At 36.6% G+C, this 27,851-nt stretch overlaps 3 protein-coding genes across 4 annotated transcripts; 2 read left to right on the top strand and 1 right to left on the bottom strand.

Annotated features, from left to right (window-relative positions):
- LOC104748602 lies at positions 3,783 to 10,508 on the bottom strand. Its single transcript, XM_010470215.1, has 4 exons — positions 10,332 to 10,508; positions 4,810 to 5,256; positions 4,596 to 4,671; positions 3,783 to 4,282 (listed from the first exon to the last, which is right to left on the bottom strand). Exons 1-4 carry the CDS (start codon positions 10,506 to 10,508, stop codon positions 3,783 to 3,785), a joined length of 1,200 nt encoding a protein of 399 aa, XP_010468517.1.
- On the top strand, positions 20,411 to 21,523 carry LOC104748601 (F-box/kelch-repeat protein At3g16580-like). Its single transcript, XM_010470214.1, has one exon. The coding sequence runs from the start codon at positions 20,411 to 20,413 to the stop codon at positions 21,521 to 21,523; it is 1,113 nt and encodes a 370-aa protein (XP_010468516.1).
- On the top strand, positions 21,761 to 22,405 carry LOC104747166 (glucan endo-1,3-beta-glucosidase 12-like). Of its 2 annotated transcripts, XM_010468750.2 has the most exons (3): positions 21,761 to 21,876; positions 21,961 to 22,215; positions 22,317 to 22,405. In XM_010468750.2, the coding sequence occupies exons 1-3, from the start codon at positions 21,816 to 21,818 to the stop codon at positions 22,349 to 22,351; spliced, it is 351 nt and encodes a 116-aa protein (XP_010467052.1). In that variant the 5' UTR covers positions 21,761 to 21,815; the 3' UTR covers positions 22,352 to 22,405. The 2 variants fall into 2 exon arrangements, with proteins under 2 accessions (XP_010467052.1, XP_019092775.1); XM_019237230.1 differs by lacking the exon at positions 22,317 to 22,405 and having other exon boundaries at positions 21,961 to 22,313.

Here is a 27,851-nt window from a genome sequence, read left to right as displayed (position 1 = left end):
ATCCCGCAAATGGAAACCGCAAATCCAGTCGGCCGATAACACAGATCTCATCAGGAACAGATGGGAAATCCCACGAAATCGAAGCTCCCTCACCCTAAGCCCATATAACTTTTCCCCACGAGACTCCCTGAGCCACTAACATCGAATCCCATAGAGCCGAAGATCCCCCGTATTTTTTTGGGCGATGTGGGATATTGTACCCGTATTTTTTTATTCATCTATTGAGTAATATATGTCCGTTTTTAAAAATTTGTATCATATCATATGCAGTAAAAAATCACAATTTTTATTAACTAAATACATTATAGAATAATTCAAGATAATTTAAATATAAATTCAAATAAAAATAAAAGGGAATCACATATTTATGTTTGAATGAGGTAGAAAGATTTCCTTATTTTTAAAAATCTTACCTATAATTAATTTTAAAATTTTTCGTAACTAATATTAAAGTCAATGCATTAAATGTAAAAACTTTCCAAAAAGTATTTGTGAGCAAAAACTGCTGCAAAAATACTAGTATATATTTGGAGATGAAGACACTGAAAGTGTGAGAACTAATGATCTGAACAAGGAAATAAAGATTTCTTTAAATTCTCTTTTGATTGATAGAAAATCTGTTTACAAGTTTGTTCTAAACAATTTTCTAATCTCTCAAAACTCTCTAAAGAAACCTCAAGCTCTCTCTAAGTTCTTAGCTCTTTTCTTTCTTAAAGACTAAAACTTAGTAGCTAGGTTAACTCTCTCTTGTTTGTGCTAAAGCTTACAATCAGCCTTCGCACCCTATTTATAGAAGTAGGCCTATGTCATACAATAAACAAACTACCTATTCTAATTCTAATAGGAATTGGACAATTTCCCTTTTCTTTATGGTTTAGGAAATTTTCCTCTTTTTCATGTTTACATTCCTATTGTAAGCATTAAGCTCTTTGACCTTCTAGAAGCTTCTAGTGCCTTCTAATCCTTTGTAAGACTTCCAGCTTCTGGATCCTTCTTTGTTAATCGCCGAAATAGATATCTTGATACTTTGTTCTTGTACCAGTGCTTTGTCCTTCTAAAGTAGTTCATCCTCTTGTTCAAATGCTGCATCTTCAATCTCCTCCTTTTTAACTTTGTGCTTCTTAAGCATCAGTATCTTGTTTTTTTTTTTTTTACAAACATCCTCAAAGATTTTAAGACTTAAGGGCATCTCCAACCCCTCTCTATTTTAGAGTCAAATCTTTATTATAGAGCAACATTTGCTCCAACCCTACTCTATATTTTACTCTAAAATAGAGAAAATAATAGGATTGCTCTATATATAGAGCAGCTCTATTCTCACCTCTATTTTTTTACACTAACTCTATTATAGAGGTAAAAATAGAGTAATACATTGGAGGAAAACAGTGCTCTATTTTTGAGTTACTCTATTTTAGAGAAAAAAATAGAGAAATACAATGGAGATGGTCTAAGTCAAATAACTTCAAATCAGACACAAAGTCGTAAAAGATAATCCCATCCAAAACAAGAACCTTGAACCAGAATCATTCAAACACAAAGAATCAAATACGATTGTCAAAAGTTTATTGAAAACAAAACAACTTCAATAGCTCCCCCAGAATCTCAGACCAGCTCCCCCAGAATCTCAGACCAGCTCCTTCTCCCCCTGCTTGAGAACACAACAGTTAAAAACATCTAAAGCATCTTGGACAGCGGATGATTCTGAATGAGCATGTGTACCATATCTGTAAGTCTTTGTAGAGCTTGTGCAGTATCGACCAATGCTTCATACGAGATCTTAGCATTTTCTTGACCAATGTGTGGCATACGAATGCTACCCAACTGAATTACCTTAGATGTAGAAAAGGATCCCTCATCTGTTTGCCTGCTAACTAGAGGAATTGGCGTCGATTCTTCATTCTCAGGAATCAGATTATGCTTAACACCATAGGCATACCCTGTTCTGACATCCTTAGTATAATAATCAGCATACAATTCTTCCTCTTCATCTGACCATTCAAGCAGACCTTCTTAAAACCTAAGAGTTTCAAAAATCATTCTTGGGAAGATCACATAGCGAGTAGCATCATTCCAACTCATGTCCATAATCTGATCATAAATCAATTGCCCACGATCAAACCGGATGCCCTTAACAATCTTGTATACTACTTGAGCTCGCTTGACTGAAGGATGATTCCCGTGAACCGAGGGAACCCAATTGTATGCTGCCAACATCAACAGAGCTGCACTTTCTCCAGGTAGATCCCTAACTTTTAAGCTAGTCCAAGCCGACATGTCTCTGCCACTCAGAACCTCTGCAAGTTCATCCTTACTCAGCTTATCTATTGCTGCATCAGTTTTCTTCTCAGCTTTAGTCAAAGGTGCAAGGCTAAATGCTTGATTAATTGCCCTAGGAGAAAATTCATACCAATGTCCCCTCACAAACACTTGAACACCATTCCTTGCTTTTTCATTTGGCAAATTTGCATAAAATTCACAAATAACCTCTTTGACATAAACAGAGGGATCGTGAACTGTAGCTTGAAGTCCTAAAGACACAATCTTACTAATGAAACCAAATTCATCAGAATGAGACATATCCAATTGTCGTTCAGCTGTAAAGTGCCTAGAAAAGAACTGAGAGTACCTCAATTTTTCTGCCTTGGAGACAAACACATCAGACTGAAAACCAGATTATGCTCGAACATTTCTAGCACTTGGTTCTGTGGATCTTGGTCGTTTTGACTTAGAAGCAGACTTCTTCTTGTTACCAGACGCAACCGCTCTTTGTTTCTTGCTCCTCTGCTTCTCTGTTTGTCGCTCAATCTGCTCTTGTACAGAGATCTCCTCAAACCCGATCTCTTCATCAGACTTCGAAGCTATATCCTTCCCTTTTCCTTTGCCAATAAATTCTATCCCATCGTCGATAGAATTTTCTTCTTGGGATTCACCCATTACTTGATCCGCTTGCTTCTCCACTGGTTCAACCTTAGAGGAATCATCATCACTACCAGATCCTCCATAAGGCACAATTCAGGGTTGAACCTCTTCAGCATCACTTGCTTCATCAACTAGCTGAGGTCGATTTGCCATACCATCACCTCGAGACATCTCCGACTTTCTTCCTCTACGCACCAATCCACTTCGAGTCGCCCTTACCATCTTCGATTCGTTCTTCTCTTTTTTTTTAGGGTTTTGCACAAAATTCTTCGACACAAATGAAGTCGCCTCTTGACTTCCCTTATTTTATTTTCAAATCTCAACAAAATAATTTTTTTTTTTAACTTTTGGAAACTTCAAAAATCTCAATAGTTTCTTAAATCTTGAGAAAATCTTTTTAATATCCCAAATATCAACCCCGGTTTTCTCTAATCTACAACCATAACTAATAAACCAAAAACCTCCAAAATAAAATTAAGCTGTACCAGATTCACAACACAAACCTCCTTTTGTACCAGCTTTTGACCCTTTGTGTGAGATAATCACATCTCACAAACACCAATCGAATTCCTCAAGGTTGAAAACCGATTGAAATCTAGGGCTTTTGTAAATAAGTCAGCTAAGTGTTCTTCAATGTCAACATGCTCAATTAAAACTTCTTTTCTCTCAACAAATTCTCTTATGAAATACTGTCTTCCATCAATGTGTTTGGTTTTTGAGTGTTGAACTGGATTTTTAGAGATATCTATTGCACTCTTGTTATCACAATACACTTGCAAAATTCATGAGTCCATACCATAGTCCGCTGACATCTGCTTCATCCATAATAATTGTGTACAACAACTCCCCATTGCTATCTATTTTTATTCAGCTGTAGACAAAGACACTGAATTTTGTTTCTTACTTAGCCAGGCTATTAGATTATTTCCTAGAAAGAAACACCCTCCACTTGTGCTTTTTCGATCTGTTACACTCCCTGCATAATCTGCATCACAATATCCAACCAAGCCTTTGTTTGAACCTTTAGAGTACCAAATTCCAAAATCAACAGTGCCTTTAACATACTTGATAATTCGCTTGACTGCCTCAAGATGAGACTGTTTCGGTTTTGACTGATACCTTGCACACATGCCCACAGTGAAACTCAAATCTGGCCTGCTTGCAGTAAGATATAGCAAACTCCCAATCATTCCACTATATTGCTTGACATCTACATCCTTACCATCAACATCTTTTGATAGTTTCAGCGAAATACTCATAGGTGTCATTGCTTCTTTGCATTTATCCATCTGAAACTTCTTAAGAAGTTGTCTAGCATAGGTACTTTGTGAGATAAAAATTCCTTTTGATCTGACTGTGTAATCTGCAACCCAAGAAAATACTTCAACTCTCCAACCAGGCTCACCTCAAATTCTTGTGTCATACTACTCACAAACCTATCCACCAACTCCTTTGAAGTACTTCCAAAGATAATGTCATCAACATAAATTTGAACCATCATGATATTATCATCTTGTTCTAAAATAAACAAAGTCTTGTCCACACTTCCTCTGTTATAGTTCTGTTCCATAAGAAAACTAGTCAGTCTTTCATACTAAGCTCTTGGAGCTTGCTTCAATCCATAAAGAACTTTCTTTAATTTATATACATAATCAGGCCTAATGGATCTTCAAAACCTTTGGGTTGTTCAACATACACCTCTTCTTGTAAAAACCCATTCAAGAAAGCACTCTTGACATCCATCTGGAATATCTTGAAGTTCAAAATGCAAACCATTCCTAGAAATAGTCTAATTGACTGAAGCCTTGCTACTGGTACAAAATTTTCTTCGAAATCCACTCCTTCGATCTGCGTATACCCTTGTGCAACCAATCTTGCTTAATTACGAACCACAACACCACTCTCATCAATCTTGTTTTTGAAAATCCATTTAGTACCAATGATATTCACATCTATTTGTCTATGAACCAGTTCCCAAACATCATTACGCTCAAACTGTTCCAGTTCTTCTTCCATGGCTATAATCCAAAAATCATCTTGAATAGCTTCTACATGATTCATTGGTTCGATCATCGGCACAAAACACTCATAGAAAATTGTTTCTAGAGTTGTGAAGTGACTTGTCATCTTCTTAAAATCAATATGAACTCCTCTAGTCTTCATTTTCTCATTCAAATCTCCAATGACATCAGATGCAGAGTGATTCTTATGAACTTGTTGTACTTCTTCTGGTTTTGTAACAGGGATGTCCAATTCAGAAACTTCATTGTGTGCTTTAGTGATACTTACTTGTTCTGAATTGCTGTCTGAATCATCATCATCTCGTACAGCTACAGACTAATCATCAAAAACCACATTAACTGATTCCATAATAAGACATGTACGTCTGTTGTATACTCTAAATGTTGTACTAACTCTCAGCATAACCCAGAAACATGCCTTCATCACTTCTGGAATCGAATTTACCAAGATAATCCTTGTTATTTAAAATATAGCATTTGCACCCAAAGACATGAAAGTAGCTCAGATTTGGTGTTTTACCTTTCGACAACTCATAAGGTGTCTTTGTCGAATCTCTTCGTACATAGACTCTGTTAACTATATAGCATGCAGTGTTCAAAGCTTCGGCCCAAAATTTCTAAGGAACCTGGTTTCCATGAATCATTGCTCTCACCATTTCCTGAAGAGTTCTATTCTTTCTTTCTACCACTTTGTTATGTTGTGGAGTTCTTGGTGCTGAGAATTGATGTGCAATCCCATGTTGTTCACAAAATTCCTTCATAGCCTCATTTTGAAATTCTCCACCATGATCACTTCATATTTTATTGATTCCACCTCGTTCATTAAGTAATTGTAAAGCTAAAATCTTGAAACTGTCTACAGTATCTGACTTCTCACGGATAAATCGAACCCAAGTGTATCTGGAATAATCATCAACTAGCACAAACACATATTTCTTCCCTACTAAGCTTTCAACCTGCATTGGTCCCATCAAATCCATGTGAATCAGATCCAGAATTGACTTTGACTGGACGTTTGGAACCTTTTTGTGTTGAATTTTGACTTGTTTTCCGTGATTACAAGGTCCACACACCATATTGTCTTCTCCTTTAAGCTTGGATACTCCTCGAATTATCTCTTTATTCACAAGAGTAGTAAGGTTTCTTGTATTCATATGACCATGTCGTTGATGCCAGAAATCTATACTTACTTGAGCACTGTAACATTTGATTGAATTTTTGTCCCACATGTAACAATTGTTCCCTGATCTTACACCATATAACTTGACATTACCTGATTCATCCAATGCTTTGCAATCCACTTTTGTGAATAAACCTGACAATCCTTCGTCACAGAGTTGACTGATACTTATCAGATTAGCACACAATCCTTGAACTAGATAGACATTCACAAGTTGTGGAAGCTCTGTATCACGTGTTGTACCTTTGTCTTATATGAAACCATGACTTCCATCTCCAAACGTTATTGTACCTCCTTTCAATTTCTTAATATTTTGTAGATAACTCTTGGTTCCAGTCATATGTCTTGAGCACCCGCTATCAAAGAACCAAGGCTCTGAGTCTTCTTGTTCTTCAGTAATCATGGCCATATTGCACATAAATCCTGATCCAGAAGTCATCATTGATCCTGATTGATATAGATCAGCTTTCTTCATCCAAACTTGTCTTCTAACTCCATTCCATAAGAATCTTCCTTGACGCTTTAAGGTACACACCTTTTCCCAAAATTTGTAGCAATATCGTTTGTAGTGCACAATTTTTTCCACAAAAATAACAGCTCAAGGACTCATTAGAGACACCTCTAGGTGTTTCTTTCTCAGAATAATATGCTCCAGCAGATACAAATTTGGTTAACTGTGGTTTCACTCCCCTGTTGATACTAGGATTTTTGTATCTCCTAGTAGGTTCAATTAACCTTATGCAGTTGTAGTACTTAAGGTGTCAATCCAAATGGGATGTTGCTAGCAATCAAGATGCAATCAAGAAATCACAAGTCAAGCCAGTTCAGAGAGTGGTTTTATGTCTAACAATCCTAGAGTGATCAGAATACAAAACAGAAATGAGTTACAAAACTAGAAACGAAAATGTATGAAAAGAAGTAAACATGAGTAAAAACGAAATCGAGTCTAAACAAGAACTAAATAGCAAGATGAAAAACGGTCTCAGGAATGCAATATCAATCAAAAAGATATAAGTCCTAAGGATGGGGGTAATTGATGTCGGTGGAGTATCCTAGTCTGCAGGGTGTTTAACATGCCACAAGCAAACTATCTCTAAACAATGAACATCACTTCTTAGCTAATCCAATCTCTTGACAGAAGCTACTCAAACTCAACCACTTCCAAACCTAGCTCTCGCTAGAGAAACATGATCAAGCATGGCATGAAAAACAAGTTCATTCACGTCAACAAACATCCTAGACAACTAATCTCTTAGGCTAGGAACGTAAGTCTCTGGCACTAGTTGGTCAGACATTTCATCAAACACCTTTTGGATGTGGAAATGTCTACGACATAGTTCCAATTGATCAGAGAGAAACAAGTATTTCTAACTCTAGTCCAGAAGGGAATCAAATGAATCCAAGCTTAAACACCCTACATACTAAGATCTTCCACCTAATCTATCCCATCCTCAAGAACTACCACACTACTCGGATCTAGAAATCATCATCAACAATACAAACTCAGAAAACATTTAATCAAGCATAATAAGATAGATAAAAATAAGATGAACAACTTTGTATAAGAAATCCAATGCAAAAACTCAATAAGATCAAAACTATCTAGATTACAAAGTCTGAGAACGTTTTCGGTGGCTAGGGTAAACCTTAAGGAAAAAAAAAAAAAAAAAACGAGATCAAAGATGTCTTCAGCCAAGACTTAACAAAATGTATTTATAGTAAAAACATGTAAATCCCTAAAACTTAAAACGACAAGGTGAAGAGTCGGTTTGGGAATCTCTTGAAGCGTGTAAGACAGAACGTCTTCCTGACTTGTGTGAATGAGTCGGTGTGTGTCCAGTGGCTCGACCCAGATGGCTCGAGTGAGGTCGAGTGATGCGTGGTGAGGCTGGCTCGAGCGAGGTCGACTGGGTGGAGTGGAGGGGTGTTGGCTCGAACCAGAGTGGTGTTGGCTCGATCCAGAGTGGTTTTGGCTCGAGCTGGGTGTATACACATCCACTAAAACGATGATAACTCTTGATGACTCAATTCTTTACAACTTTGATGAATACATCGAAAGCTAAATCCCACTCGAGTGGAACGGCTCGAACGGGGTGGCTCGATCGAGCGGATGAGACTGGCTCAAGAGAGGGGCTCGATCGGGGTTGTGAGATTGGCTCGAGAGATGGTTCCGAGAGTGTTGTGCAGCAGATGGGTCGAGTGATGCGTTCCCAACGTATCCTAGATACCTGAAATACTCCGAATTGCACAATGTATGCAAGGATGATGCAAGAACTAAACTACCTAGAAATGCAAAGTGTATAGAAAGGACTAGAAAAAAACAGTGAGTTATCCTAGCTAAATGCATGATAAATATATGCTAGGGAGAGACAAAATATAGACATATCAACTCCCCCAAACTTAGTCTTTGCTTGCCCTCAAGCAAACGATCAAGAACAAAGTATGGAAGAGAGGTGTGAAGATGGGGTCTCAGAACCTAAAAACATGCTGAATAGAGTAATTAGAATCAGGGTCTTGTTCTTAGTTCTATGATGCATGGTGAAGGGACTTTATTTAAAAACTTTGTTGAAATGATTCTGATCTTTAATCTACACATGCAATCCTATCAATCATTTCCTTTAACATTCATTAACAGAGAACCGTGAATCAAGCTAAGCAACGTCATCGAACTCATTTGGCTAGGGTGAAAGGTCAAAGACGAAGATGGTCTTCTTCTCAAGTGGTTTTATCAATACAGAATAAGGTTCTCCCACAAAAAGGAGTTGAGCTTAAAAGAAGGCTAAAGGTTGAAACCAACTGATACATACAAGAGCAGTCCCTTGTCTACCCAAAGGTCCACAAGGAAACTCAGCCCTAACATTCTGACGCAGAAGTTGGTCCTATCTCTACCTTTCGTCAGAAACATCATCTCAAACCTTTTGCACTTAGTCTTAGGAGGAGTTCACTTCTTTTCATTCTAGCGGATTGGGAAATCTTTATTACCACTATGGTTCATTTTCTTTTCTTCTAAGGACTCTAGACATCTTAAGCATTTTTACTTTCTTTTCTTTGTCTAATCTTTTTATTTCATGCCCAGAACCAATTACTCTTTTTACTTTGCTCAACCCAAATCCTTTACTAGACTTGTAAACTTAGAAAACACATCCCCCTCCTTAAGACTTTCTACCCTTTACTTTTCTGCACAAATTCATACCCAATACCCAAAACCGAGTTCTCATCTAGTCCTACTAGTCCGGATAGCGCGAACTAGAACTACACATGATCCTACTCTTGTCGGTTAGAACCTAACACTTTCTAACAAGCTCAACTCGAAAAAGGTCTGACACTCAAGAATACAATTGGCTTGAAAAAACGGTTGCTTAAGGGTGCGGGAACTGTTCCAAAAATGGGAATCAGCTACTTGGATTGACAAGGGTGGTAAAAATGAGAAAGATAATCCAAGTATGTATATGGTATCCATGAGTTCGACTTCAATGCATAACAGGATAATTGCAAGTCAGGATTAGGTTCAGGTAGATAGGGAATTATATCAATTCAAAACATGTTTCAATCTTACATTTTCAAGTTCAATCAACATGCATCAAAGAACTAATAACAAGGGTCTTGATCCTATCCTATTGAATTCAACATGCTAACTAGGTTACAATCATCATCAACCCCTATGCTAAATGCAACAACCCTATATGAATAATACTAGACTCAATCCTAATATGCAAGTGCAAATTACATGAACACTCTGTTTTTGTAAAAGTTTTTGATTTTTTTTTAATGCAAATAGATGGATGCAAACTCAAACATGATATGATGCAAGAAATTGAAATAAGAATCACAAAACACAACATCAGATACATCATCTCAAACCCTCCCCCAAACTTAAGTTACACAGTCTCCTGTGTAAGAAAAATTTGTAGGATGATTTAAGAATCACAACAGAAACAATGCAGGAATGAAATGGTATATACAAGGGAAGGTAGGAGTACCTCAGTAGTAGAAGAAGGAGTCGGTGCTCGCCCAAGGAGGAGCGTTATATTGACTTTGTCCTTCACCTTGTTCCGGATCTGTAGGAGTGACCTCAGCTGGTTGGTCGACGTGCTGCTCAACCGCTTGCGTCTTCTGATACATGTTCGGCTGCTCGTCACACTGCATGTCATCGACTCTAGACTCACCATGGTCCGATACCAACACAACCACCTCGGTAGGCTGATAATCACCTTGATGTTTGATCTGCTGCTCAACCCCGGGCATGCCCTGATAATCACCCTGAGCTTCATCTCGCTGCTCAACCTCAACCTCATGCTCATCTCGAGCTGCATAACAACGCACTGACCGACGACTTGAGGAGGCTCTGGAACCACGCAAACCTTGTCTCCTTCTCTCCCTTGACTCATGTGACGAGTGGCTTGAAGGAGCAGGTGAAGGCTGACGCTCCCATGACACATATGAAGATTGACGTGCTGGGGAGGGAACCGGAGAGAGTGTTCTCTGACGAGTTGGCTTGATAGAGACTTCGTGTGTGGCTCGAGAGAGGGGCTCTATCGGGTGTTGGCTTGAGTGGCTCGAGCGTGGTAGTTGGAGCGTGTGCGGAGTGAGATTGGCTCGAGCGTGACAGCGGAGGCGTGGCTCGAACGAGTGCAGAGTGATGAACCTCTCAGGATGGGTCGAGTCTGATTCCACGCCGTCGGTTGAACCTTGCTCGAGTCGACGATGGTTGAGAATGCACGGTGGTGGTTGAACTCTCTAGGTCGCGTCGCAGCGCCTTCTTTTGACTTATACTTTCACTTCTTTTTTTTGTTGCCCATACTCTCTTCTGTAGATTCCTGAACACCAGAAAACTAAAAACAAAAATCAAAAACACAAGGATCCTAAAAAATATTTACAGTGATACCTTTGGGACTTCCTCCCAAGTAAGCTTGTTTAAAGTCTTTGAGCTTGACTTTGCACACTCCTTATGCTTTGGGAGGTTCATAGAGAGGCTTCAGAGACCCCTCTAGAATGTCTTGTTTAGCCAGATACTCTTTAACATTCTGTCCAGGTTCAACAACAAATGAACTGCTCTTCTTCATTATCTCAAACCTCTTCCTTAATTTCCTTGGAGGAGAACTTCTCATTGTACCTTGGAGCTTCTTGATTTGCCCACTCATCTCCTTCACCATAGATGTTAACTCTTTCACTGAATCTCTTAGAATCTGAGTATTTTGGAGTTCATACAAACTGTCAAGCGCGGGAGGACTTGCCTCTTGCATTTGGTGAGGTTAAGGAAGCAGGTCTTGACGCTTAGGGAGGGTAACGAATGCACTCGAGTTGGAGAATGGTCGAGTGACACTTTGAGTTTTCTCTTTGGTTACCAAAACCTCAGTTTCTGCCTCATTCACACTCTCAAAGATGTCAAACCCAGCTTTATGATCTTTCTCTTCAATCACGAAGGTCTGCCCATCAATAGTTGGTTTCTTCTTAGAATCCTTGATGTCAAACTTCATCTTCAAGTTTTTACCCAGACTGAGATCAATCATGTCTTTCTTGACATCAATGACTGCTCCAGCTGTAGCTAAGAAAGGTCTTCCTAGGATTATTGGATCTTTAGGCTCTTCATCCATTCCCAGCACCACAAAGTCAGTAGTAATCTCAGCTTGTCCAATTTTGATGGGCAAGTTCTCTAGTAGATCATGAGGCAATCTAGTAGTCCTATCAGCCAATATTAAGCGGAGGTTGCATGACTTGTATTCGTTGAATCCTAGCCTCTGAGCTACAGAGAGTGGCATGAGGCTTACTGAAGCACCAAGGTCACATAGGCACTTTTTGAAGGCCAATGGACCTAGAGAACAAGGCAAGGTGAAAGAACCAGGGTCCTCTAGCTTCTTTGGGATAATCATCTTCTGAATAACAGCTTTGCATTCATGAATAATCCCACCTATGTCATGCACTACCCTCCCATCTTCCAGAGCCTTAGTTTGAGCTCCTTTAGCTATCTCCTCCTTCTCTTTGGTCCTTTCTGTTACCAAATCAGTTACAAACTTTTGATATTGAGGCACAAGTGCAAATTCATCAAGCAAAGGCATCCTAAGTTCAATCTCCTTGACTTAGTTTTCGAACAGAGCTTTATACTTCTCAGTAAGCTGCTTCTTAAACCTCACTGAAAATGGTAGAGGTGGCTTGTATGGTGGAGGAATGAATCTCACAGGTTTATCTTTGGGAGCAGCGGGTTCTTTAGTAGCTTCAGGATCAGATTGCTTGGCTGACTTAATTGGATCCTTGAGCACCTCGACAGGATCCTTCATCTGAACTTCATATTGAAGAAAATTCTCTCCATCTAAACTCTCAGTGTCCTTAGTGAGTCGTACATCTACAGCTTGGATGGTGATGGCATGCATAGTAGCAGAGTTCTTGGGGTTTTGAACTGCTTTTCCAGGTAGTTGGCCAGTTGTTGGGGTAGAAGTAGAAACAGTCTTGCCTTCCATATACTTCATCTTGGAGTTAAGAGCTTCAAACTTGGCATTCAGATCATTGTAAGAACATTCCATCCGCTGACTGAGTTCAGCAAACTTCTTAGTAGTATCTAGAGAACCACTAGCTTGACCTTGAAGATGTTATTGCAGCATGTGCTGCATTTCTTGATCTGGAGCTTGTGTAGGTTGAACTTGTTGAGGTGAAAATCCTGGTGGTGGTCCGGAAAGAGCGTGAGAATCTTGTTGGAACTATTGCTTAGGCACAAATCCTTGATTGTAAGGAACAAAAGGTTTTTGCGGACCTTTTTGTTGCTGTTGAGGAGGGTACACATGATCTTGTGGATTTGCAACATTGGTGCTCCAGTAAGACAAATTGGGGTTCGTCTTGTAGGGGTTATAACCCTTGTTGTATCCACCTTGATTTTGGACGTAGTTGATTGCTTCAGACTGCTCACCCTTCCCATCCTGAACTTGAAAAGGGTCATCCTCATATACGAAATGGACAGTCTGCTGCTGACTTAGCAAGAGGCGGTCAAGCTTGTCTTTGACATTCTTAAGGTCCCTCTTGTGCTTCTCCTCAGACCCAGCGTCACCTCTAACCGTGCGGTCGTAGTCTTCATTGTAGTTACCGTCAGACTGGGCGAGATTCTCAACCAGTTGCCATCCTTCATCAACGTCTTTGTTCAGGAAGTTACCGTTAGAAGCAGTGTCAAGCAGCATGTGAATTTTTGGAAGTACACCACGGTATAGAGGGCTTAGCAGTGACTCGTTGCTGAAACCATGGTGTGGACAATGGCTGTGGTAACCCTTGAAACGCTCCTAGGCTTCACAGAATGATTCTGAGCTCTTCTGAGTAAAGCTAGAAATGTCATTCCTGAGACGTGTTGTTCTGGAGTTGGAGAAGAACATCCCAAGTGGTGTTGATCCCTTGGGAAGGTTTTTCTCCCATTGATGAGCTTTGTCTCCCAGGGAGAATGGGAAGAGGCGCAACTTGTAACCATCCTCACTCACGCCGTTGATCTTAGTGAGACTGCACAGACAGTCTAGTGGATCCTCCATAGGCAACCCATGAAACTTGTTTCCCTAGATCATGGAGATCAGACTGCCTTTGATTTCAAAGTTTTTGTTCTGCACGGCGGGAGGGACGATTGCATCACGCTGAGTATGAGTGTTCAGTGCATCCCCAGCACCAATGTTTCGCGGTCTCGGATTTGGTTCATTCTATTGTTCTATAATGACTTGTGCGGGATGATCAGTGACATGATGAGCTGGTCGTGGTCTTTGTAACCGATTGATGTCATCGATAGCAGGAAGGAGGTTCTGATGTCCTCTTGATCTGGTGTTCATGCAATGTTGCAATCAATAGGTACCTGAGATACTTAATACTTAACAAACAAGCAGACAACCAAAACAAGTCAATACTCAGAATGATAAGTGTAATAGAACTTAATATTGCAATACTTGAAATCTTAAATGTAGCAAAACGAATCCCAAATGGCAACGGCGCCAAATTGATATTAGGATTTTTGTATCTCCTAGTAGGTTCAATTAACCTTATGCAGTTGTAGTACTTAAGGTGTCAATCCAAATGAGATGTTGCTAGCAATCAAGATGCAATCAAGAAATCACAAGTCAAGCCAGTTCAGAGAGTGGTTTTATGTCTAAGAATCCTAGAGTGATCAGAATACAAAACGGAAATGAGTTACAAAACTAGAAACAAAAATGTATGAAAAGAAGTAAACGTGAGTAAAAACGAAATCGAGTCTAAACAAGAACTAAATAGCAAGATGAAAAACGGTCTCAGGAATGCAATATCAATAAAAAAAAATAAGTCCTAAGGACGGGGGTAATTGATGTCGGTGGAGTATCCTAGTCTACAGGATGTTTAACATGCTACAAGCAAACTATCCCTAAACAATGAACATCATTAGCTAATCCAATCTCTTGACAGAAGCTACACAAACTCAACCACTTCCAAACCTAGCTCTCGCTAGAGAAACATGTTCAAGCATGGCATGAAAAACAAGTTCATTCATGTCAACAAACATCCTAGAAACCTAATCTCTTAGGCTAGGAACGTAAGTCTCTGGCACTAGTTGGTCAAACATTTCATCAAACACTTTTTGGGTGTGGAAATGTCTAAGACATAGTTCCAATTGATCAGAGAGAAACAAGTATTTGTCACTCTAGTCCAGAAGGGAATCAAACGAATCCAAGCTTAAACACCCTACATACTAAGATCCTCCACCTAATCTATCCCATCCTCAAGAACTACCACACTACTCGGATCTAGAAATCATCATCAACAATACAAACTCAGAAAACATTGAATCAAGCATAATAAGATAGATAAAAATAATATGAACAACTTTGTATAAGAAATCCAATACAAAAATTCAATAAGATCAAAACTATCTAGATTACAAAGTCTGAGAACGTTTTCGGTGGTTAGGGTAAACCTTAAAGAAACGAACAAAAAAAACAAGATCAAAGATGTCTTCAGCCAAGACTTAATAAAGTGTATTTATAGTAAAAACATGTAAATCCCTAAAACTTAAAACGACAAGGTGAAGAGTCGGTTTGGGAATCTCCTGAAGCTTGTAAAATGGAACGTCTTCCTGACATGTGTGAATGAGTCGGTGTGCGTCCAGTGGCTCGACCCAGATGGCTCGAGTAAGGTCGAGTGATGTGTGGTGAGGCTGTCTCGAGCAAGTTCGACTGGGTGGATTGGAGGGGTGTTGTCTCGAACCAGAGTGGTGTTGGCTCGATCCAGAGTGGTTTTAGCTCGAGCTGGGTGTATACGCATACACTAAAACGATGATAACTCTTGAACCACACCTCCGATTGGCTTGAAATAAACGGCGTTGGAAAGATGACTTAATTCCCTACAACTTTGATGAATACGTTGAAAGCTAAATCCCACTCGAGTGGAACGGCTCGAACGGGGTGGCTCGATCGAGCGGATGAGACTGGCTCGAGAGAGAGGCTCGATCGGGGTTGTGAGATTGGCTTGAGAGACAGTTCCAGGAGTGTTGTTAAGCGGATGGGTCGAGTGATGCATTCCCGACGTCTCCTAGATACCTGAAATACTCTGAAATGCACAATGTATGCAAGGATGATGCAAGAACTACCTAGACATACAAAGTGTATAAAAAGGACTAGAAAATGATGCAAAAAAATGAGTTATCCTAGCTAAATGCATCATAAATATATGCTAGGGAGAGACAAAATATAGACATATCACCTGTTTTCTGTAAAGCTTAATCCTCTATGAATCTTCTCAGCTGTCCCTTAGCTCAAGATCTTATCAAGTTGCTTTGTGCTTGCAAACATATGAATCTTCCTTTGCGGCTGATCTAATTCAGATTGTAATTCTGAAGATTTTTTCTTTTCTTTACACAGCTCCTCTTCAAGCTTGTCTTCTTTTGCAGATAAAACCAACTTTTCTTTCATCAGATACAGCGAGTCTTTAGCAATCTTTTTCTCATCCACCAACTCATTCTGTAAGGATATTACTAGTGCTTCAAGACGAAGTTTTTCTTTTATCAATCCTTGATTTTCCTTTCCTAGAGTAATAAGTGTGTCTCGCACTTCTTTGTAGCTCTGAACAATGTCAAGGACCTCTTCACCTTCTGATTCTGAATCAGTTACCTCTTCTCCATTCTCAAATTCAGTGATTCCCACCATAGCCACTAAATTAATGAGCTCTTCTACGTTGCTACTATCATTATTTGATTCATCCTCAATACTAGTAATTGACTTTTTCTTCTTAGTTTTAGGATTACTTACACAATCATCATGTGTGTGTCCAGTACCCTTGCAGATTGTGCACTTGGCATCTCGCAACTTGATCATTGGACACTCACGGATAAAATGTCCATTATCCCTTACATTCATGACACTGCATATCAGCCTTTTTGTCCTCACCTGTCTTTTTGAATGAGCTATTCTTCTTTTTACCTTGACCTTGTTCTATCCTTCTTAATGCTCGATCAAATCTTCTTACCAACAGGCTCACAACATCTTCTTCTCCTTGATCAGTTATGTCTTTGCTAACTGCTATAGCTATCCCTTTTGGTTTCTTAATTCCATTAAGTTCCATTCATGTGCTTGTAGCATTCCAACCACTTCACCATAACTGAGATTATCTAAGTCATGAGATACAGTTAAGGCTTCTTTAAATTCTGAACAAGGAAATAAAGATTTCTTTAAATTCTCTTTTGATTGATAGAAAATCTGTTTACAAGTTTATTCTAAACCATTTTCTAACCTCTCAAAACTCTCTAAAGAAACCTCAAGCTCTCTCTAAGTTCTTAGCTCTTTTCTTTCTTAAAGACTAAAACTTAGTAGCTAGGTTAACTCTCTCTTGTTTATGCTAAAGCTTACAATCAGCCTTCGCACCCTATTTATAGATTTAGGCCTATGCCATACCATAAACAAACTACCTATTATAATTCTAATAGGAATTGGACAATTTTCTTTTTCTTTATGGTTTAGGAAATTTTACTCTTTCTTCATGTTTACATTCCTATTGTAAACATGAAGCTCTTGACCTTCTAGAAGCTTCTAGTGCCTTCTAATCCTTTGTAAGACTTCCAGCTTCTGGATCCTTCTTTGTCAATCGCCGAAATAGATATCTTGATACTCTGTTCTTGTATTAGTGTTCTGTCCTTCTGAAGTAGTTCATCCTCTTGTTCAAATGTTGCATTTTCAGAAACCTTTTCCTCTGAAGAGAGTTGAAATCAACATGTTTGTGGGAGTCGGATTCCATACCCTTTAGTATAAGTGGATGAAAACAAATCGGATCTCAAAAACAATTTGTGAAGAAATTTAAGTGTTATATTGTCTTGAGAATTGTGTGTCTTTTTTGGGATCACATTATGAAACAACTCATCCTGTTTTTTTTTTCTTTTTAACATGACGTTTAACTATTGATCTCATATTCACTAACATCCTAACAACAATCAACAAAAGTGGATAACATAAGCAATATAAATAATCAAATAAACTAACTCCAAGAATGAATAACCAAATACCAAAATCTAACAATTCATAATCCAACAATATCAAAAAGCAAATAACCATCATCCTAACAACACTCTAATGACCATACTCTAGCAATCTAACAAAAGCCAGACCATAATCAATTGAGCCTCTAGAACATCCCCCTCCTCATCACCTTGATTCCACGATCACACTTTGCCTTTACCTGCACCAAAAAAAATAATTGAGATGCGTGAGTATTATCACAAATACTCCATTCGGCGATCCTCCCATCTACTGAGCTATAGACACAAGCGAATAAACAAACACAAACAATGAACAAAAGCAAGCAAACCAAACAACTCTGAACACACGCGTCAACTTTGTGCATTTGCGTTGGCTGGCGCAACATCCTTGCATCGACCAACGCAACATCCTTACATCGACCGACGCAACATCCTTGCATCGATGCAACCTCCAAATCCCTAGCTGCACTGACCGATAAAACTTCGCGTCTCCATCAAATCCCTACCTGCGTCGACCGGTGCACTCCTTGCATCGATCGTTGTAGTCTCACAAAGCATTGCCGAGCATGATCTCCTCTGTCTCCTCTCGGCTCCATGAAGCCAAACTCGACCTCAACAGGCCATAACAACCACGACAACCAAGCACAAACAAGCACACAAGCAATCAATCACCCAAAAAATACAAAAAAACACATATCTAAACGCTTAGATAAGCCATGGTCACACACTCACCTTTAAAGCAAACAGACTGACGAAGAATAGAAATATCCAAGCCTTCCAATGACTCCTACTCGACACCCACGCTCATATCCTCTTCTCCACATTCCAAAAACACCAAAATAGACTTAGAAATCCACAGAAACCTCTCTAGAAACTTTTTAAAACTTTTCTATTCTTTCTAACTCTTTAGGAAACGACAAAAAGTGGCTAACCTCTAAGTGGTGTCGAGTTTTCCCTTTAAATACTTGAGTCCTAGGTTTCCATCAACCAAACTGCGTCAAACCGGAGAAAATAGAACTAACATGAACACCAACCGCCTGGTTGCATCGATTGATGCAGTCCCTCGCGTCGATCGATGCACAAACCGGATTTCCAGTTCACGGGCGTTACACATTGTCACCTATTTATATATAAAATAATACAATTAGTACATCGATGAAACACAATTATTCTTCATCAATGTCTTCGTTTCGATTCTTGAATTTAAGTTATAGCGCTCGAATCTTTGAGTTGACCGAATCTCTTCATGGTCCGAGAATCTCTCCTTGCGATCTCTAGCTTCTTGCCTTTGCTCACCTTGGCTCCCAAGCTCCCTCTTTAATTCCCGAGCTCGATGACTCCGAACTAGGTCACTTTGTCGCCTCATTGCTCGAGTAATTACCCGATATACTTAACCCTGAGGCAGTGTATGCGAGGTCGAATTCACAAGGACCAATGGTACACTAAAGATTTGTGATACTTGTAAATAGGTAAAACGAACGGATGTTTGGTTGTTTTAGATTTGTAAATAAATTATCAAAGAAATCAAACGAATAAAATTATAAGATTAAAATATTTGGTCATAGAATGTTTCAGAGATAAATGACTAATGAGAAAATAAAATATGAAATTCAATAATTATGAACTGTTCTAGAACATGAACACAATAATAGACTAAGCCTTTTTCAAACATTAGAAACTAAATTTGACTATTAGTTTGCTAAACTTTCATTTGTAGCCTCCTAGCCAAATTCGCATTACAATCAAGTTCATTAAGTCCACAATACGTAATAATGTCAACTTTCGCATGCTAAAAAAACATTGTTCAATTAATATTAGTTCAAACATTCTATCGAACACTTTTGATGCATAGAATAACCTAGAATCTAGAACAAGATGATCAGTTATAATCTAGCATTACAAGCATATGAATCAAATTAATTAACAACCTAATGATTAAGAATTCCAATTAACAATTAAAACATCAATGCATTAAATTCCTTAATTAAAACCATAAAATGAAAATCTACTTTTAAAGCATATATATTTAACGTGAATTGGCTTAAGGATTTAAGGCTCTATATTTAGGATTTATCACATATAAATGTTCTTCTTTTATCTTAGTTATGAGCTTTTCGTTGGAAGTTCCTGAAAAAACTTATCATTTTGAAGTATCTGCAACATATATAATGTCAATGGCATGGCAACGTAAATAAGTCCAAATTTAAAGATTATTTTTCAATTGTACTTTAAAAATGTATGTATACAGATTATATATGTTGCAGATACTTCAAAATGATAAAAAAAAAAAATTCAGGGACTTCCAATGAGAAGCTCATAACTATGATAAAAGAAGAACATTTATATGTGAAAATCTTATTTAATTCAAAAGTAAAATAAGATTTGAAATAAATAAACTAAGTCAACATCAATTAAATAAAAATTGAAAATTATAAATACAATGATGTCTAAGGTTAAAGGCTTCGCAATCAGGCGTGTTATTATTTTTGAAAATCAAACTTTATATATTATAAGATTGATCACTTGTTAATTACATTCATTAATAAAGTAATTTAGATTCAGTTATATTAAATTATATTAAAATATAAATAAACATTAGAGGTGAACTGAAGACTTTTTTAATATGTAAAATGATATGGTGCATTTTTATTGGTTAAAACAACAAGGGGTGAACAAACCCAAATATTGCTCGTAAATATATAAGTTACGATTCTCAATCTGAATATTCAAAGGTAACAAAATAAGTGTAAATTTAGATATTTGGAGATTTTTAGTTTTTATTTATAAACAAACATAATGAAAAAAAATCGGCTGGAAACCCTAACTGGGATAACTTTAATGGCGCATGAAGAGAAGCTTCCATTGGAGTTGACCGAAGAGATACTTTCACGTGTACCACCAACATCTCTTGTTCGTTTCACAACCGTATCGAAACAATGGAACGCTCTCTTCCACGACAAGACGTTCATCAAGAACCACAAGATCACGTTTCGATTCATCTTAACAACCAAATCCAAGATTTATTTGGTAAGCATCGATCCAAAGATAGAGGTGTGTGAGTTAACCTTAGATATTCCCGGTTTAGATAAAATATACAAAATACCTAAAATTTTGGTTGATTGCGATAAGTTATTGGTTTGCGGCATGGAGAGAGGAGCTGTGGTTTGGAACCCGTGCTTGAGACAGAGTAGATGGATCGAGCAAGACTCGAACCAAACTCAACTTGAGTCCCTTGGCGTAGGATACAACAGTAGTGGGAGTTACAAGATAGTTGCTGGTTGTCGTCGGAAGGAAGGAGATTACAGCAAGTACTTGTGGAAAGTCCATGACCTTGCCTCCAATGCGTGGGAAGACGGCGAGTTAGAATCTGGTGGTAATTTAGAAAAAAGGCCTATACTACACAACACGAGTTGTGTATCTCTGAATGGAAATTTGTATGGGGTTGTTTTTGTTAGCGAGGCCGATCACGTGTACAGCGTATATAAATTCGATTACTCGAACGAACATTTCTTCAGATTCTGTTATCTACCATGCGGAACGACGGACCATTTTATGGATGCTCTTGTCCTTGGAGCTTTTGAGGGAGATCGTTTTTCATTGTTAAAGCAATGCCATGCAACAAAAAAGATTGAGGTATGGGTGAGTAAGTACAAGATTAATAACAGTTTGGATAGTGAAGGTGTGGAATGGATAATGTTTATGAAAGTGTCAAGTCCTAACTTGCCCGATTTAGTAGATATTAACTACACTCAGCCAAGCTACTTCATCGAAGATAAAAGACTCGTCGTATGCTCATGCGATGAAACTGGTCGGGCTTGGATCTATGTTTTCGGGGAAAATAGTTTGATCAGTAAAACTCATATTGATTATGTGGTTGATCACTGGCCTTCGCACTATACATTTATTCCCAGTTTGGTACCTGTTCCGGTCAAGGTCAATGAGAAGAACTAGCAGAATTACTAGTTTAGTTTTCTTACATTCTTGGCTTCTTATTATGTTATTGAGGATGATGCTAAGTTTGATTCGATTTTGGTGTTTTTTTTGTTTTTCATTCACAAACAATCTTTTTGTTGCAACTAGAGTTTCCTTTTTTCCAAAAATAATTAGTTTTTCTTTTTCTTTTCCTTTGGTCAAAGAAGAATTAATTAGTCCTCCAAAACGTTTTTTTTTTACTAACACTATAAAATACTCGAGGTGTGACCATCTTTAAGCTCTCAAACCTTCCAACTTGCCAATTGTGAAGATGAAAAGTTTCTGGTCAAGGATAGCAATTGCTCTACTTTTCATAACAGCAACGTTTTCAGGTACACCATTACTATAACATCCACTCGCATACACATAATCTCAAAGATATACCATGTGTATCTTCTATTTTTTTTTTTATATAGCAAAAGCGGAGTTCGGACAATGGTGTGTAGCCGATTCACAGATACCAGATTATGTGACACAAGCTGCCTTAGACTGGGCTTGTCAACACGACGAAGCAGACTGCTTTAAGATTCAGCCTAACCAGCCTTGCTTCTTGCCCAACACTGTCAAGGACCATGCCTCTGTTGTCTTCAATAGTTATTACCAGCGTTATAAGCACATGGGTGCTGATTGTTACTTCAGCAGCGCCGCAATACTCACGCAACGCGACCCTAGTAAGCAACTTTATCTAGACCCTTTTGTCAACAATTATTTAAGCTCTTTGATGAATGAAGATCTTGACCCATTTGTGTTTGATTATCTCATGATTTGATAGGTTATGGTTCGTGCCATTTTGAGTTTATGAAATGATTTAAATGAAGGGGCCAAGACATGAAAGATGATGAATAAATAGATTTTTTCTCATTGTTACTACTACTGGTGAACAATATAAAATTAATCCAATGTTTGCAGTTTCACTTTTTTACTCCTCTGGAGCTAATGAACAACAGCTTGTTTTCTAATGAATTTTGATAAATTGTATGGTAATAAGATTACACTAAATTCTACCAATGTGAATAAGTAAAGGAAGTTTATGGTTGTGGATACGGAATTTTATTAAGCAATCTCTTAGGGCATTGAGTTCATACTTCACATGTCGGATAAGCTTGACCACAACTCAACAATATATATCGTTTTGAGATTGTTTAGAAAAGTAGAGACAGTAACGTTTACGTGTCATTGGTCAATTCGATTTTGACATAAATAAAAATAAAATGAGTTCATTGAACTATATAAACCATGAATATTGAAGTTGAAAATCACAATATAGAGAAGAAAAAAAAGAGAGCCTCACCCTCCTCTGCACTCATCCACGCAGTGGTTATGAAACCACATTGAATGATTATCTACTATGCATTTTTTCTTACGTTTAGGTTTTCATGTATTGAATGTTGCTCCGCGGGATATGGCATTGATGATGTCTTTGGACCGCCTCGGCCAAGAGAAATAAGGGTGTAATTGTTTTTTTTTTCGTTGAATACTAATACATTAGGGAGATTTGATAAATCTCCTGCTCCTTTACAAAAACAAAAGAAACCCTAGCTACCAAATAGCAAGAAGACGCAGACAAATAGGAAACAAGTTGAAGGGAGATAATTCTTATGCTTTATACTTTATATAGTAAACGTGTCCAAGTTCCAATTGATCCTCTACGTTTCATGTGCTTTTTCTCGTACGTTACGATGTTCTATATAAAAGTATAAAACAAGATGCATTAGTTACAATGTACTTGTTTAGAGTTCATAAACGTAACCAACTGGCTGTCTTTTTAATTAAAAACTTGAATAAAATGCAATAACGTAACTGCAACTGGGCAACAACGTTTCACCTACATATTTTGTTTTTCTCGTTTGTTACTGGTGCACAATAAAGATTAGATATTTCATCTATTCTGCAGCTAATGAAACAAAATATGTAGGTAAAACGTTTTAATGACTTGAATATATAATTTGAGTTTTTATGTGATGTTGATGATTTTAATTTAAGAAATTGATATGATTTAATGTAAAATCTTTCAAATCTCACATGATATTTGGATTTCTATATTTTTATAGAGTTCTTCTCAAATACTATTATACTAGGTAAAAATCCGCACTATGTGCGGGATAAATCGATTTAAAGAAAATTATTATAAGTAAAATTATTATCCTAGAACCAATATCTGTTTGTATCAAATATAATATGTAACTAAATTTTTTTATTTTTTTATTTAAAGCTGCATTTTTCGTATAAAAAATACGTTTTACCCGTGAAATCTTTAAATGTGTAAGAAGTTTTATTGTAGAGAAAGTATTGATAAAATATTACTATTTATTACAATATGCTTGTGTGGTTTAAAAATAAAATTCATATCTTCTTATGTTTTATCTTGTAATCATAACAATTTTGCATGTTTCTTATGTAACCATAACAACATATACTAAATTACTCTGTAGTTTAATTATTTAATTTTAGTTTATGTTAAATTTTCTGAAGATAATCTAATTTATTGATTTAATATTTTTGATTAGGCTATTTAAATCATTTGAGTTAGTCGGTTTGTTAATATTTTTTATAAATGACGGATTATTACCAAAAAACATTATGAAAAATTAATGAAATTCTAAAATCAATGTATTCGTGTAAGAATACATTTTACCCGTAAAATATGTGAACATGGTAAAGAAAATATTTATAAAATTTTAAAATTTATGGCAATATATATTTTTGTGTGTTTTAAAAATCAAATTTATATTTATGATTTATCGAGTAACTATAACAATTTTGCATAATCTAGTAATCACTTATTTTAAATATATTATGATTTTTTTTGGTTACTAAGTTTATTTACAATGATAAGGGTTATTGTCTCATTCCTTTTTTATAACACATAGATGAATATACAATTAGAACGTATATTCCTATTCGGTATCAATATTTCCATTTTTAATGAATAATCAAACTAAATTTTGAGATTAATTAGTTTACATACTTAGATATATATAAATAATCACACATCATGATATCCCCTAATTTGTTGTCATTTTTATATTTATTTATGAATATATATAAATCTATATTTATTGGGAATTAAGTTTCTTTTAATGAGTTGGAGATAATTCAAGGGTAATATACTTCTTTTTATAGTCAACTAGATGAGGACCCGCCCGATGTGCGGGTTTAAAGTTTTATAAATCAAATTAAATTTTAAAAAAAAATATATTAAAATTTGTTGTATGTTATTTATAAATTTTATTTTTGTTATAATACGCTGATTTATATCCATTTACAAATCTTTTATGTATGTTACTATTAAAAATGTATTGTTTACACCTAAATATACTTTGTGTTACAAATATATTCCTTATCATCACCTAGAAAATGTCTATATGAACACATTAAACCAACTATTTTACTTTCGCTTCAACATAGTTTTTTAGTTACTAAAACTGTTGGCTCAAAAAATATTTTGAATAAAAATTATATTATATAATATACTAATCAATGATATATCACCACAATAATGTATGACCACCATGGAAAAAACCTCGGCTCCGCCCTCATCCCTTATAGAGAGAACCTTGCGTCCAATCTCCTCCACCATGGAGAGAACCTTGGCTCCGCCTTCCTCCCTTGGGGAGATAACCTTACATCTAAACTCCTCCACATTCCTCCCTTGGAAAGATAACCTTGTGTCCAATCTTCTCCACCATAGAGAGAACCTTGGCTCTGTCCTCCTCCTGTGTGGAGNAACATTATGAAAAATTAATGAAATTCTAAAATCAATGTATTCGTGTAAGAATACATTTTACCCGTAAAATATGTGAACATGGTAAAGAAAATATTTATAAAATTTTAAAATTTATGGCAATATATATTTTTGTGTGTTTTAAAAATCAAATTTANCACGTCTTTTTTATCTCAAAATGGCTTGCTCCGACAACCAATGTAAGTAAAACTTTTTTTTAACGTCACAAAATCTTTTGATAGTAACTAATGTTAAATTTTCNCAATGATAAGGGTTATTGTCTCATTCCTTTTTTATAACACATAGATGAATATACAATTAGAACGTATATTCCTATTCGGTATCAATATTTCCATTTTTAATGAATAATCAAACTAAATTTTGAGATTAATTAGTTTACATACTTAGATATATATAAATAATCACACATCATGATATCCCCTAATTTGTTGTCATTTTTATATTTATTTATGAATATATATAAATCTATATTTATTGGGAATTAAGTTTCTTTTAATGAGTTGGAGATAATTCAAGGGTAATATACTTCTTTTTATAGTCAACTAGATGAGGACCCGCCCGATGTGCGGGTTTAAAGTTTTATAAATCAAATTAAATTTTAAAAAAAAATATATTAAAATTTGTTGTATGTTATTTATAAATTTTATTTTTGTTATAATACGCTGATTTATATCCATTTACAAATCTTTTATGTATGTTACTATTAAAAATGTATTGTTTACACCTAAATATACTTTGTGTTACAAATATATTCCTTATCATCACCTAGAAAATGTCTATATGAACACATTAAACCAACTATTTTACTTTCGCTTCAACATAGTTTTTTAGTTACTAAAACTGTTGGCTCAAAAAATATTTTGAATAAAAATTATATTATATAATATACTAATCAATGATATATCACCACAATAATGTATGACCACCATGGAAAAAACCTCGGCTCCGCCCTCATCCCTTATAGAGAGAACCTTGCGTCCAACCTCCTCCACCATGGAGAGAACCTTGGCTCCGCCTTCCTCCCTTGGGGAGATAACCTTACATCTAAACTCCTCCACATTCCTCCCTTGGAAATATAACCTTGTGTCCAACCTTCTCCACCATAGAGAGAACCTTGGCTCTGTCCTCCTCCTGTGTGGAGAGAACATGTTCACGTCTTTTTTATCTCAAAATGGCTTGCTCCGACAACCAATGTAAGTAAAACTTTTTTTTAACGTCACAAAATCTTTTGATAGTAACTAATGTTAAATTTTCAATGTATTCGTGATAGTAAGTATGCAGAAGTGAAAGTAAATAGTTGGCTTAATTTGTTTATATATTACATAATATACTAATCAATGATGTATCATCACAATAATGTATGACTATTATGGAGAAAACCTCGGCTCCGCCCTCATCCCTTCTGGAGAGAACCTTGCGTCCAACCTCCTCCACCATGGAGAGAACCTTGGCTCCGCCTTCCTCCCTGGGAGAGATAACATTGCGTCCAACCTCCTCCACCTTCCTCCCTTGGGGAGATAACCTTGTGTCCAACATTCTCCAGCATAGAGGGAACCTCGGCTATGTCCTCCTCCTGTGTAGAGAGAAAATGTTTACGCCTTTTTGCTATCTAAAAATGGCTTGCTCCGACAACCAAAGAAAGTAAAAACATTTTTCTAACGTCACAAAATCTTTTGATAGTAACTAATGTTAAATTTTTCAATGTATTCGTGGAAGTGTCTTTGACAGACCATGATGTAGCCTCTGTCTCTGTAACGCCTCAACCGCCACCTTGCTTAGTGAGCCCATGTCCACTCTCATTCCATGGGCCCACCTTCCTAAGTGGGCCCTACATCCATTCCTGGCCCGTAGACCCATGCATATTTGATTGCCGGTTTGTTACGTCTGCGAGACTTTCAAAACTTGTTTACCAACCCTACAAATTAACAAATGATCTTTTCTTGTGTTTTGTTCTCACTCGCACAATTCCGACAATTACTTCCAGGAAGGTCACCCATCATGAAGTTCTCTGAAGACCCTTGACCGAAAAATAAGTGTATTTTGGTGACATGTGTGACCAAATCAATTCTTTTAAGCCTAGGGTTTATGACCAACCAATCAAGGTTGAGAATTAGAAAAAAATTAAGTTGGCATAATTAAAGAAACAATAGAAAATTATAAGCACAGTAATATATGAATCGAAAATAATTCAAAGATGAAAATATAAATTAAATAAAACAATCTAAAATTCCTACAATAAATTTTAAAATACAGTATTAGGAAAAAAAGACGAATATATTAATATTTTTTTTGGATCAACATATTAATCTTACCTATATCCAACTGAAAAAAAAGTATGAGAAAATTTTGGTTAAAAAAATAATAAAAATTTACCTTCCCATTAAAAAAATTTCCCAATTAAACAAAGTTGAAAGCAGTGTTTTGAATAAATTATTTAAATATGAGACGATCTACGTTCATATAGAAGTGAATATCTACAAAATTTAGAATTAAAATTAACTGTATATTTCCTTGATCCCTTTTTCTATATTTTTTTGTAGAATTAGTAACTTAAAATTAAAA

The sequence above is a fragment of the Camelina sativa genome, chromosome 15 (assembly GCF_000633955.1).
Source record: "Camelina sativa cultivar DH55 chromosome 15, Cs, whole genome shotgun sequence".
Classification (NCBI taxonomy): Eukaryota; Viridiplantae; Streptophyta; class Magnoliopsida; order Brassicales; family Brassicaceae; genus Camelina; species Camelina sativa.
Note: the sequence above shows the minus strand (reverse complement) of the source record. Positions and strands in the feature narration are given on the sequence as shown.